The sequence below is a fragment of the Strigops habroptila genome, chromosome 16, assembly GCF_004027225.2.
Source record: "Strigops habroptila isolate Jane chromosome 16, bStrHab1.2.pri, whole genome shotgun sequence".
NCBI lineage: Eukaryota > Metazoa > Chordata > Aves > Psittaciformes > Psittacidae > Strigops > Strigops habroptila.
This window is the reverse complement of record NC_044292.2, coordinates 512,171-526,498: the sequence shown is the minus strand read 5'-3', so window position 1 is coordinate 526,498 and position 14,328 is coordinate 512,171. Positions and strand designations below refer to the sequence as shown.

Sequence of the window (14,328 nt, the reverse complement as noted above, 5' to 3'; positions counted from 1 at the left end):
TTATGTTGTGAAAATTCAAAGGAGCTGAGATTTGAAAAGTTGGCCCAAGGTTGGCCAACATTGGAAGGATTTAACCTGAAATCATTCGGAATGACTCTGAAGCAGTTTGCTTTGGAATAACAGCCCTTGCCAAAGATACTATGGCTGACACACCTGCCCTGGGAAACACCCGTCTTCTTCAAAAGGTCCCTTTTCAGTTCCCTGCCAGCAGCTCGAAGCTTTTGAAAAGGGAGGGATGGATCATGGTGGACATGGGTAGCTTTGTGGCAGCAATGTCCTTGCAGCACCAGATGTGCATGAACAATCTCCTGCCCCCATCTTAGCAACAAGTCAAAAGGGAGATGTCTTTGATGCCTCTCGTTCAAGAGATCTGCCATGTCACAGGTCGATCCTCAGGACTGCACGGGCAGAGGATCGCATCACCACCTTACACTGATGAAAGAGTGGGAAAGCACCTTGCTGCTTCCTGGCCTCCTCACAGGCAGCTCTATTGAGTGTGGGGATGAGGATAACAGGGGCTTGCCATGGGAAAGAAGACTGCAAGTGTTGAAAGAAGGACCTCTCAGAGAGGAGTTTCTGCCCGTGGCATCCCATCAGCTTGACAACCAAGGGCACAGGGGAAGAAGTTTTCAGCAAAGCAAAACCGATGCTGAGACCAGGATCTGCACTTAGAGCTGAGCAGTCATTACTGTGAATTTTATGCTTTCTTCTAACTAGCAGCTAGGAAAAACTGAAGCCACTGTATTCTGTAAAAGCAATGCCAGACACAAATACTGTTTTCATGTAGAATCTTGGTGGCTTGTGCTAATATAAGACAAGCATTAGCCACAGATGTTAGTTAAGGACATCTTAATGTTGTGTTCGCTGAGCATTCTGCAGCCTAATTACACTGCCTTCATTATTAATAATGTACAAACTGAGTAGTAATGGATTAAGACAGTTTTCATGATTTTATTTTAGGTCTTTTGCATGTAAGTCAAAACCAGATGGAGAAAAAAGGCAAAAGAAAAATCCTGAGATGTGTAAAGATTGTTACAAACACCAAAATGAAAGATTAAATATTTCAGAAAAACAGACATTCCTCTTACTACCATTATGCCAAAAATAATGGAGACTGACATCATTTGGAAGGGAAATGGAAACAATTGGAGAATATTAATTGGGGCACACATTATGCAGTGATTTGGAATTCCTCTATGCAGAAAGACAGACAGGAAAGCAGTTGCTATATTCTCTCAGCCTCTGGCAGTCTGTGGCCAGAAAGGGAAGGTCATGCTTGAAAGAAGAGGCAAAGCTCCCCTGCAGTCAGCTGAAGCATGTTTTCAGCCCTCCTGCTTTTGGGGAATGCACTGTGCATTCACAGCTTTTTCTGTTTCTTTTTCTCTTTCTCTTTCTTTCAAGCTAAAAAATTAGGATATCTTGACTTTCCCCAGGATACCTACCCCTATGTTCACAACCCCTTCCCCTTTTCCAAAGTACCTGTTAACCCAGCTGCTACAATGTTATAAAATATATCAGAGCTCTAAAGAACATTTATTTTTAAATTATTGCAGGAAAAAAAAATCAAATATTAGAAAGCTATTTTGAAAAGAAAACCTAACTTTTTTGGCTTTCCCATGGTACATCGATTCTCCTTCCCTACAGCCATTTCTCTGGAGACTTCTCATGCACAACTAAGATTTAACCACTAATTCACAGGCAGCATGAAAAGTCTTATTTTAGGAAGAAACAAGGAAGATGGCCAGTGGACTTGAGGAAATCACAAGCCATGTGTATGGCCTATATTAAGGAAAGAGCAGCAAGGAATCCTGCCAACTGCTCCACACGCCTCTCTTTGCTCCTCAAAATCCCCCCTTGCAGACCACTGCTTGCCAAGACAAGAGGTGCAAGAGATGCAGTGATGCTAGCAGAAGGCACTGCATCACAATGAAGTGATTCAGCACTCTGACTGCATCACTCCTTAGTTTACCTTGCTTCATCACTTTGTGGCTGTGCTTACAAAAGCACCTTCAGCCACTGCTAGATGTTGCATACACTCTCAAGCCAAGAGAGACAATTTTTCAGATGGCTTGCCACAGGTCCCTTTTATAGGGTTTATTCAAATGCTTATGATATAGGAGGGAAACTTCAGAGGAATTAGGCTCCTAAACTCCTCAGACTGCTCTGCCCTGGGAAGTCGTGTGCGCCAGGATGGAGCAATCCAGCTCTTCTTCAACATCTCCCCCATGTGGCACCAGCAATGTTCACAGTGCTTCATGCAACGCAATTCATTCTTGGCAATAAATAAGGGGATGCCAGGGTTGCTGATAAGGAGGCAACACTTGGCTCTAAATTCACACTTTACTGGCTACCAGCTTTCTTATGCATTAATTTGGTTTTAGTTCACATGGTCCTTTCTCCTGGCTCCATCCCATGTGTCATTTCAGGGTTCGGTGCTTTCCCCTTCCATAGAAATAATGTTGATATATTTGAAGGGTCAGGTAATTTCTTTACACGAGCTCTTTATTTACCTGGGATACAGATTCAGAGCATGTACACATTTAGGAGAGGAAGTGTGGCATGCCTGAAACCTAATAAAAGTTTGAGTTGGGTGACCAAGCAGCAAATGATTGGGTTTTCCAGCCTCCACATGCTAAAGTGGAGGTTAAGCACAAGCAGCAGGTCAAGAACTATCAATCAGCATTGCAATAAAATAGTTCAATTAAATTCAAATATCAAAAGAAAAAAAGTCATGGTTTCCTTATAATGAATATTTTCGTGTAACATTTAACAGAGAGTGGCTAATTCCATTTATGTTAATATTAAACTAGCATAGTTTTGCTTTTAGCTTAATCACTAAGAAACTGAGCTACCATAAGAACTCAGATTATCTGGCAGTTGTCCCACAGACACCTTTGGGGCCGAATTCTGACACTGCCCCATTAAAATCCATGGGGAGTTTCCCAAGAGTCCCATGACAGGAGAGTCAAAGATATAAAACTCAACGTGTGATTACATGTTAATTGGTCCCAATCCCATTCGTGGTTCCAGTCCCACTCACAGCCTTTTAATTCATGGAAAGCTTGGGCAGAAATGATAGCACCAATTATTGCTAAGAGGTACCAAGGTGCATTACTTGATATTTATTATTAACAGCATCTTTTAAAGCAATTTCCATCCTAAGGATCTCAAAGCTTTTTCACATTAATGAATGAAGAGCCTCACACCATCACTGTAAAGTAGGCAAATACTATTCCCAACTCACAGATAAATGAGGAAGATGGGAATTAAATTACATCGTTAAATTCACACTACAGATAAAAGACACTTTTTCCAACAGGAACAGCAGATCTGAAGTGATGATGGGGTCTTGCAACCAGTGAATCCATCTCCTTGCTCAGAAAATTTGAGTCCAGAGAAAATCTACTGTTTGCCAAAGCTCTGTGCAAATGGAATCAGACAGAGCGTGTTTAACATGGATGCTTTCACTAGCAAGCAGCTTAACCTACAGCCTAGAAGGAGTTAAAGTCTAAAGGCTTACAACATCTGGACAAGATCTGCTGCCAGGGTTAACTCACACGGCTGTTTGGAATATTTTTGCCTCTTTTAGCAGGAATAGCAGACCCAGCACACTCTTTGGAAAACCAGTTCTTCCATTTGAATTTGCTTTCAAAACCAAGACAGATTTTGCCTTGCCAAATGAGCTCCCTATCCAGCATCTAAGGGATGGATGCAGAGAAATCAGTTAATTTTTATCAAGCAAGCACTTATAGCAAGTGTCAAGATATGGAGGAAGAACACAGAGGCTGCTCTATCTCACAGAGCCATTCAATAGTTAGTAGTTTTACTGAGACAAAATAAAACTGTAAAGCTTGGCTGGCTCACACCTCCCAGCTGGGCTCAGCTTTGATGACCCCTGAGCTTACAGGTTGGAGGGAAAGTTTGCAGCTGGCTCCATAGGAGGAATTGCTTGATGATGGAGCTCTTGGGCTTCCCAGTGGCTTATTACAGTGACACAGTACTGATGCAGTTTGCTCTGGGGGCTTTGTGGGGTCTTCTTTTGCTTGTTTGTTAACTAGAAATGGAGCGACTCCAGGCAGAAGAAACCATATTGAGCACTTGGAGGGAATAAAACCCTTTTTCCTGAGTCTTCATGTCCTTCATGTCTGCTTCCTGAACGCAGAGGGAAGCTAACTGGGATTTTGTGTTTCATTTTTGGCTGCACAATTGGAGTTTTCTTTTGTTATTAAGTGAAACTCTGCATTGCTGATAAAGTGCTGCGATAGCAGATACACTCTGGTCTTCCCTAATTGCTGCTTCTACATTTAGGAAGATCCTTATCGTTTATTTCTCATGACTCTCATTAAAGCTTACAGAGCTTTTACACACACACACACACACACACACACACACACACACACACACATATGCACCCCCCTCATGAATATACATCATGGTTGAAGTGACACAAAATTGTCATCCTCTTTTCTTTGACATTCAACAGGAGCCTGCATTTGAAATGCTCTGTCCTGGACTCCCTGCTCAGAGGTGTGAGGGCATTTTGTGGCTGAAGGTAGCTGAGAAATCGGAATTATCTGGGTATCTACTATCTACCTGCAGAGATCTCAGCTTCTTTATGCATTTTCTCTTTTACTCAGCCTTGGTTTCCCTCTGACTCAAAGAAAGGAGTCTATCTTGTTTTCTCAAGTGCTATATCCTTTAATATAGCCACACATACATGTATTTCTCTCCCTCTGAAGCACAGTGCTGACATGCTGCTGTACAACATCCGACTTCAACCTCTCCACTGGCATAACCATTCTCTCTTGCTGACCTCCACACCATAATGAAAACATAAAAGTCAATACTAATTTATAAGCAATTATACGAATAATAGACTTGTTGAGAGTCTCACTCCTGCACCCTTTAAACATGAGGTTATGCTCTCCTGTTTGTACAAGTGTTTGGGGTTTTTTTAAGTCTTCTACTCTTGCACAGCTGCAAATAATGAAACATTTCTGAGCTTTCAACCACAATATCAAACCTAACTCAGAATAATGAGCATTTTTCAGTACTAAAGGAAAGCAAAATAAGAAAGAGGGAGAATGAAATCAGAACCAACCCGATGTTGCAGTGCTGAAGCATCTTGTACCCAATGCATTACCATCAGCTCCAATCTTACAGGACTTGGGTGGTAGTAAATGTAATGGTTTTTTTCAGTACCATTACTTAGTGATATAAATATTTTATTGCAGTGATGGTAGGCAAGAGAATCCATCCTTTGCATGGTCCCAGGCTTGGCCCCCACTATGACAGAGTTTTGTGTTCCCTCCTAAATTCTGTTTCATTTCCAGAATCAGATCATTTAAGCTGACCTTCCCCCTCATCCCAATGCTCAGCCCTGCAATACAATGACTGTCTCCTCCCTGCCTTGGAAATTGCTTTTTTCCACTGCCCCGTAGCACAGCTCTGCAGCAACAGAGCAAAGCACATTGAGAACTGCAACACACACTGCACACACGGGCAAGGAGCAAATTGAGACACAGCACCACGACAGAGGGATGGCAGGAACCTTAGCCACAACAAGCATCCACTCGTGAGGAACCAGCTGAATTGTGATTCTCTTCATGATGCAGTCATGTTTTGTGCTGATAAGGATTTGACACATTCAAGACATCTTTTTCTTCCCAGTCGCAGAGGAGGATGGGAGCAGAGCCTGGCCAAGGTACAGCTGTAGCTAAATGACCACCGTGACCCTCAGATGACAACTCTGCCAAGCAATAACACTGAAAACATACAGCGACAACTATCCTTACCCAGCACCCAAGGCTCAACACACGTTTTGGTGTCAGACAGAGGAAAACATGGGACAAACCTGCTCCTCCTGTGCTAAGTAAGTGCCAAGAGCATATAACATTCAAGAGGACCACAGCTCCTACCAAGCCCCACCATTTGTCGGTGACTCTTGATGCACAGAGTTGTGCTGGTAAAGACAGCAACGGGCACGTTACAGCACACCTATTTTAAGGGTATCTATCTTTGATCTCCCCTCATTATACAGCACATCATTCTCCAGAGAAATTGAACTAATAAAGGCAGTCCACAAATCAATTTTTCCTCTCCCTGAGCATGAAGAGAGGCAGTGGGTTGTCAGCTACATGTTTAGGGACAGGCGCTGCAAATGGGGCTCACATCACATATGCTAATGATGTCATTAGGCACAACATGGTCCTTGATGAAGCTTGCTAGGTTCTGTGTTTTAACTTCTTATCCTTCAACAAGAGCAAGAGTCTTTTGAGCTCCCTTTCAGACTAGACCTAGTGGGATCATTAGAAGATGTGCTGCTGGCTTGATAGTGGAAATAACAAGATTTCTTCTTAGAGAAATGGGATGGCAAGTTTAATATAAAAAAATACGATATGCAGAGCAGCAGGTTTGGTTTTCAGGATTTCCCTTAAATACATCCTGATTTTAACTGAAGCTTTTTTCCAAGCCAAAGCAGCTTACGAAATGTGAACACTGACATATATGACTGCCAACTGACAATTGCATTTTGGTAATATTCCATAACAAAGGATTAGCATTATACCTATTTCTGCAGCCTCTGAAACACATCACAGTGTGGTGAGGATGCTTTCAGAACTCGAATAATATAAATTTATTGAAACAAAGAGCAAATCCTCCCTTCCCTTTTTTTCCTGTTGATGTTAATATGACCCACTCGTGTGAAAATAAAGGTCGTGGGGTTTTGCTCCTGAAGCATGGTCTGCTAAAAATCTGAGGAGCAGATGGTGGTAAGCGTTTAACTAGCAAGCAAAATATTGCAACAACATGGTTGGGTTTGTACAACAGACCTCCACAGAAAATAGGAATTCTCTTTAAAGGTCAGTTGATGAAATAGCACTGCTCTGCTATTAGTTCTGCAGCTGTTATCAAAGCCCTCTCAGTAACAGCCACCTTAGAAAGACAAGAGACACTACTGCAGAAAAGATTAGTATGGAAAAGTGCTCAAGAAATATGTACTTTTTTAAAGTGGGAAAAAGAATGGAGACTCCTCAGTACAAGAAAGACAAGGAGCTACTGGAGAGGGTCCAGCGGAGGCCACAAGGATGCTCAGGGGTCTGGAGCATCTTTCTCATGAGGAGAGATTGTGGGAGCTGGGCCTGGCTAGTCTGGAGAAGAGCAGCCTGAGAGGAGATCTCATCTATGGACATCAATAGCTCAAAGGTGGGTGCCACGAGGATGGTGCCAGACTCTTTCCAGTGATGCCCAGTGACAGGACGAGGAGCAATGGCCATAAACTAAACCACAACAAGTTTCACCTCAACATGACGAGGAACTTCCTTACTCTGAGGGTGGCAGAGCCCTGGCACAGGCTACCCAGGGGAGTTGTGCAGTTTCTGTCTCTGGAGACATCCCAAACCCACCTGGACATGTTCCTGTGTGGACCTGCGCTGGACGGCCCTGCAATACCCACAAACCTGTCTTGGTAGACACTTGCTAAAGGTTTGTCCCACTAGGTAACAAAAGCTGGAGACATTTTATCCAGATTAAAGTGCTGGAACACCAGAATTTAAAGGGGGGAAAAAAAAAAAAAGAACTTCTAAATGTAAATGAAAGAGGTTTTTCTCCTCTGATTTTGGGGGAATGTCCATACTGTTTTGTTAATAACTTATGCTAGAAGTACCACCACATTTATTTTCTATCTTTGCCTAAGAAAGAAATGACCCCCTTGGTGGAGAAGTGGTTGAATATCTACATCCTCATGCTCTCATGCCTAGTCAACAACTGAAAGCCAGATAAAGTCAGGTGCCCTAGAAGGTTATTAAGCTAATCTTGCTCTTAAGTCATCATTTGTGGTATGATTGCTTCTGAAAGGTTGAGTCCAAACCAAAAGATTGTCTCTATGTCTATTCTATAACAAGACCTAAGAGGGCCCAGACAATAATCACAACACTGTTAGGAAAGGAATTGAATGAAAAGATAGTGTTTCTACCGAAGAACTTAAAATCCACTTGAAGTCAATTAAACACTTTATGGAAGCAATTAAATGTACTGCACTTCCTGCAAGCTTGGCTTTTAAGGTCAGGCATCCAGAAAAATTACATGTGTTCTCCCATATAAGAGAGAACATTACCCTGCATCTAAGGCTGACGCTGGTGCCTGGATGGACCTTTTCAATTCATTAGGCAAATTGCTTGGGCAAACTGCTACATTAGAGCTGCTGCATATGACTAAGCCCTTAGAATGCGATGTTCCTCCTGCTCCATGCCAGCTAAGTCTCTCACCATAGCAATTAGAAACAGAAAGTCAAGTAAAAGAAAACAAACCAAAAAGTAATTTAGGCAAAGCTGAGGGGAGATTTACATTTTGAAGGTGTAATGGATTCACCTCACGTGTCTCAGAAGCAATAAATCCTGCTTAGGGAAACGTCTGAGGAAAAAACACTGCTAGGCTATAAAACTCCACCTCTGAGGATTATAAAACAACATGCACAGAGCAAACATCCTTTCTGAGCATAATAGGACTGTCAGAAATGATTGACAACAGTGACAATCTATCATAGGCTGCCATACCCCTGCAGGAGCGTCTTGCACGGGGCTGTCTGGCAGAAGTGAAATTGTTTATTCATTACTATACCATGTGGAGGATGGAACATGTCATAGAATAAGCGCACCTTTTATTTCCATCTGCTTTTATGCACCCACATTGCCTAAGTACACCTTTTAGTTCATATAATGCTATCTCAATTTTCCCCTTGGATTTCTTCCCTCTTCAGCTCCGCTATGCAGATGATGACTTGCTAAGCACTGCTTAGGGGAAGGTGATGTCTTTGTACCTCCAGCCTGACAGCAGAAAGCTGCTGCAAACCTGAAACAAATATGAGAAAGGAGCAATCTGGCTGCAGAGCTCCCACCCTCACTCAGAGGGAGGGTGATGCTCCCTTTCCAGAGCTCTGCCAGCCCAGCAGCAAGCGTACAGGTCAGTGAGCAGTCCCTCCAACAGGGTATTTTCACGATGAGGAAATCCTATCCAGGATGTTTAATGGATGGAGACCACCAGGGGCAAGAGATCCCCGCAGACTGTAATGGCTTTCACTAAATCACTGTCTTCCCTGGGCAGAATCTGAGCTGACAGCCTATTGCTGAGAGACTCCACAGAGCTTATTACCTAGCCCCGCATGCAGTTTAATACTGCTGACGGGGCTGACATAGCAGCAGCAGCCTCTCTGCCAGCTCCCAGCACCCTGCTCACACTCATCCTGCCAGTGCTACTTCAGTTGACATTGATGACATTTATAAAGGCAGGAAGAGTGCAAAATATGCAAGGGAATGTCCCATTTCCCAGGGAGAAAGCCCTATCACGTACGGGAGATGAGATGATTTTCCCCCCCGATTCTACCTGTTTCTCTATCCTGTGTTTACCAATAAGTGATATCCAGCACAGCAAATTTCTCCTATAAAGCCATAGTCACTGCCACGAGTTACTTGTACACCACTACTGCAAAAACGGAGACATGAAAATCAGTGAAAAGTAGAGTAAATTGACAAAACAGATGGGCAAAGAGGTTCTTCCAAGAAGCCGAGGGAGAAATAAATATGGCCTAATGAAAGGACTGGGCTCACTCTCAGTAACATGGAGTTCACATTCTGACTACCAGAAAATACAGCTGTGAAACCCTGAACAAACCCCCCAGCGCCTCTGTGCTGTGGTTCCTCTTCTCCATGTTGATAGGCATCCTTGTTATTTCACCCTCTCAGTGCAGCTTCACAGGCAGATGCACATGGTCCCCAGCGCAGCCTGGTCCAAAAATGCTCATAGCATTTTCCATAGTGGAAAACTATGTTTGACTGGTTCCATGATTCATCTTCAGCCATAAAAATGACTCAAGATCAAAGTTAGATCCATGGTACATCTTCTGGCCTGCTGCTGTCCATGCAGGGTTACTAAACTTTGTACAATTTCTCTCCACATCAGAAAGACAGCAAACATGAGACATCATCCCCACAGGCTGTGCTTTCAAAGCAGATTCATAGTGTCAGAGAAGTGAGAAATGCCCATTAACTCTCCCCTTTGCTCCATCACTTCTAGTGGGTTAGCAGTCTAGCTAATTTCTACCCAAAACTTCAAGCTGGATGTTCTCTCCTCAGATGATTTACCAGCCAAAATCAGGTCCACACCAAGAGAGGAGAAAAGGGAGTAAAAGGGTCAAGCATTGGATTTCAGCTTATCTTTGCACAGAACCTTGCACAATCAATCTTGGTTAGAGCTGCAGGGCTCCATCTTCCCATAAAAAACACTAGCTGGGAAGAAATGAGATCAGGTAAGGAAAGGGAAATAATTGCATTGGTGATGTTTTTTCCTCCTGTATAATTAGAGCCATAGGGTACTCTGCAGTCAGAGTTAGTAAGTACTTTATATGCACACACTGGTGGTGATATTCCTGTTTAGGTAGCTTGCTGCCAGCCACATGTTTCCTCAGAGGATTTATTTTATTGGGGTTTTTTGTACTTGATGTTGTCACTTGTTTAGTTCCATCCTTTTATTATTCACCACGACCACTTCTCACCCTGTCATCCTTCCAACCTGAAATTCTCAGACAGAAAACAGTCCTGTCCTTTCTGGGAAGTGATCCAGGATTCAGGCACATCATGAGGATGCAGGAGCACTTGACATTTCCCCATTGTTAATAGCATTTCCTTAATCAGTCACTCTATCACAGGCACTTAACATGCATTCAGGACAACTGATAAGTAGCAGAGCAATTCTCAAGTGCCAAAAAAAGGATTCCTGCAGAAGGAGATTATCAGTAGGTGCCTTTTTGCCCCGTATTTATTTTAATCTGCAAGATGCAGATGCCTGTAAGCACCTGCCTCCTCTCCTGCCTGACTCCCCTATGTATTCCCACCTGCAGCACATGCTATGGGAGCAAATCCAAATGCACAATCTAACCCTTTGTGTTCTCTGTGACATTTCAGCAGTGTTCTGTCCATTGGTTTGGGGTAAATAGAGGTGACTTGGCTAGACATATCACAGGAACATAAACACCATACTCATTGAAATGAAATCCTGAGCACAGTTGTAATGGTTTGCCTACTGTGCATTCCACAGCCTCCAAAGCCTGGGTTGACTCCCTGTGCAAACATATCCAACATTAAAACACATATGCCACTAATAGCAGAGATCCCAGGCCACTTCTTACATGCAACAAGATCCCTACTAGCCAAAGTAATTAGAACCAAAGGCATTGAAAGTAAGAGAAGCAGATAAGAGAACCATCAGACTCCACATGGGAGGATATGGGAATAAAACACAAAAATGTGTAGCTTTCTCTGCTTACATCCTCCATTTGGACACTTGTAAAGTGCTGGCAGCAAGTCACAGGAACCTGGGCCCTGGGGACACATTGGTTAATGGAGCACTGGGTAATTGCAGTAACACTACCAGCACTGGCACATGTTGGTACTTGCAATGGCAAGCCAGGGTTAGCATGGGATAGCAATCAGGAAAAACCCTGAAGATTATTATCTTGCTAATCCTTACAGGAATAATTTCCTCCTCTTTTATTTCCTTGTTAGACATCTAACAAGAGGCGATGGGCACAAGCTGCAATATGGGAAATACCAACAAGATGTTCACAAGACCAAAAAATCCCCCATGAAAGTGGTCCAAGCGTGGGGCCCAGACTGTGTGATGCCAGCCTTGGAGAACTCAGGACAGTCTCAGACCTGCTTTGTGAGGGTTTAGAGCTTACCAGAGGAGAAGGGAGAGGAGAACACCCTGTTTCCAAAACAACTCTCCACTACAAGTTGCCATTTTCCATCCAGGCTTCACAAATAAAGACCAAAAGGGAATACCTATACTAAATATCTCAAAGGAGTCTTTTTTATAGGATGAAGGAAGCACACTAGAATTCAGGAAACCTACAGAGACTTTATGTCAAAGCAGCAGAGGCACAAGAAACATCTGCACATCATTTCATGACTTCTAACTGGCATTTCAGAGCATGGCTAAACCAACAGCTCAGTTATGCGTCTGGCACGTCTAAACCTGGCATTCAGCACAGATGCTCAGTGGCAAAATGACTTTCTTTTGCTAGAGCTGATGCTGCATTTTTCTCCTGAAACTTCAGAGCAATTCTCAACCCTAAATCTGCGATCCAGACCCATCACAAGCAACATGCTCCATGACTGAGATGTCCTTCACACAGCTGCAGATTTCAGAAGCCAAAGACAGTTTTAAACAAGAGTCAGGGACTAATGTTTTCCACTGTTAAAACTGTCCATAAAAATGATGCACTGCCTCTGGATCTATGTAATGTGCCTTCCTTATGTCCTAACAAATGGGAGTTTATTGATTTCCTACCTGTGCATCCATAAGGAGGTGCCTCATCAACATCATGGCATTTTTGAGGGATTCTTTCTCGCTGGGCAAAAAAGCATCTTCATCTTCATCCAGTGTTTTTGACTTGTTGACAATGAAATGGGAGATCTGGTCGTTCAAGGAATGCAGCGACTCCACAGCTGTGGAGACAGAGAGGGAAAGCAAAATGGGAGTGAAACTGTGCTGGAAGGAGCTGACACCATTTCTCAGTTCGAGAATCCATACAATCTGCTTTTGAAAGGTGTAGGTGGAAATTGGTCCCCATGACCTCCCTTTCCTTCTCTGCTGTGAATGCCAGCAAAGGCATGGTAAAGACTAGTGGCAACCGTAAAGTCAAATATTGATGGAGAACTGCAGCAATAGAAACAAGGTGATATGGTCTAAATTAACACTATAGTGTTAATACTAAATGAACACTACAGTTTTAATTTTTGTTACTTCCAGATATCAAACAGACTCAATTAGAATCCAAGCACCGCAGTCTCACTGCTCCCCCAGTCAAGCCACATCCAGTCAGTTTTCACCATGCAATGTGATTTTGCAGTGCCAAAATTGTATTTTCAATAGTTAAATGCATGCTGCAACAGCCATGAGGGTTATGAAAGCACAGAGTTATTGCTCTAAGGATCAATAATTATAAGTAACCAATAGGTATACATGCCTCTAAAGCTAACTCAAAGATTTATATCCCAGCAGTAGCTAAGGGAATATATGGATGGGAACAAAGATGCACTGAAACATTCTGAAACAGAATAGTTGGTTACAAATATTACTTTTCAGAAGTTTGTCCCATATTAGCATTCACAAAAGTCAGGTGAAACTGAAGATCCTTTCTGTGAAGGTCCTTTCAGGTGAAACTGAAGATCCATGAGCCTTGTCTCCTAGGATATGGCAGTTGTAATGTATAGCTGCGAACAAATAAATTGCCCAAGGTCAAATAACTGCTCATTGCTAGAGTTAAAGTAAGAAAAATAAGTCTCCTGACTCCCAGCTCAGAAACCTGCTCCCTGTGATGTGCTGGGACCCAGAACTTGAGGCAACATGATGGCAGAAGCCAGAAAAATTGGCTTTTTATTACCTAGGGTATGGAGAAAGCAAGACAAACAACTTCAATAGTGGTCATTTACTTTCTTCACAATTATAGGTATTTGAGACACTGTTAATCATTTAAATTCTCCTTCACAGGGTCAAACCCCAGATATTCTACATGGAATTCTGCTCCCTGTCATGCAGAGCAGAAATCACTAGCTCCACGGCTCACAGGAGTCCTCCAGCAATTCCACACACTTTATGAGCTGCAATTTATACAGGCTGTAATATCAGAACTAATGGCAAAATGTATTTCTTCTGCCCAATGAAAAGCTTTGTTCTGCTACAAATTTGAAAGCTCTACCATGCAATTTGCTTTTAACCCATCCCAAGGCTGGAGTTTTCATTTTTACTGTAGGCTCATTAAATAAATGAGGCTCCAATAATTCGTCAGTGTATTTTCTTCCTGACAGTGGTTCATGAAGTGAAGCCCTTTGATAAGTTTTGCAGCTCAGAGTAACACATCACTGTCACACACGCTGAACTGTGCTTCAGCTGTACATACTGCAAAGCCCGATTTGCTCAGGCTGTTTATGAATAAGGCAATGTGTTATTTATGACTCTTTGACAAACTGATTTTAAGAACATGAGGCAACTGAAATACACTCAACCTAGTTCTGTCCAAAGAAGATCTTACCACAAGATTCAAAGTACCAAATATTAGCCAGAAACCATACTCATTCAAGAGCAAATCTTCCCCAGGCAAAAGTTGATAACAGAAACCAGGTATGTCTCCAAAATGCAATAGTGAAAGAATCCTCCTTACTGAAAGTACTTTTTAGGGGGGATTAGGAGGATTTCCCAGGCTTGGGATATTTATGTACCTCACCGCTAATAGAAAAGGTATTTGAGGCTCACCATGATGGATGTCTCCAT

At 42.7% G+C, this 14,328-nt stretch overlaps 1 protein-coding gene across 1 annotated transcript in view; it reads right to left on the bottom strand.

Moving 5' to 3' along the window:
• KAZN (kazrin, periplakin interacting protein) overlaps positions 1–14,328 on the bottom strand; it is a 225,542-nt gene that overhangs the window by 155,871 nt on the left and 55,343 nt on the right. Inside the window, exon 2 of the mRNA XM_030507749.1 lies at positions 12,346–12,503. Coding sequence (XP_030363609.1) covers positions 12,346–12,503 — 158 coding nt within the window. The remainder of the gene's footprint in view (positions 1–12,345; positions 12,504–14,328) is intronic.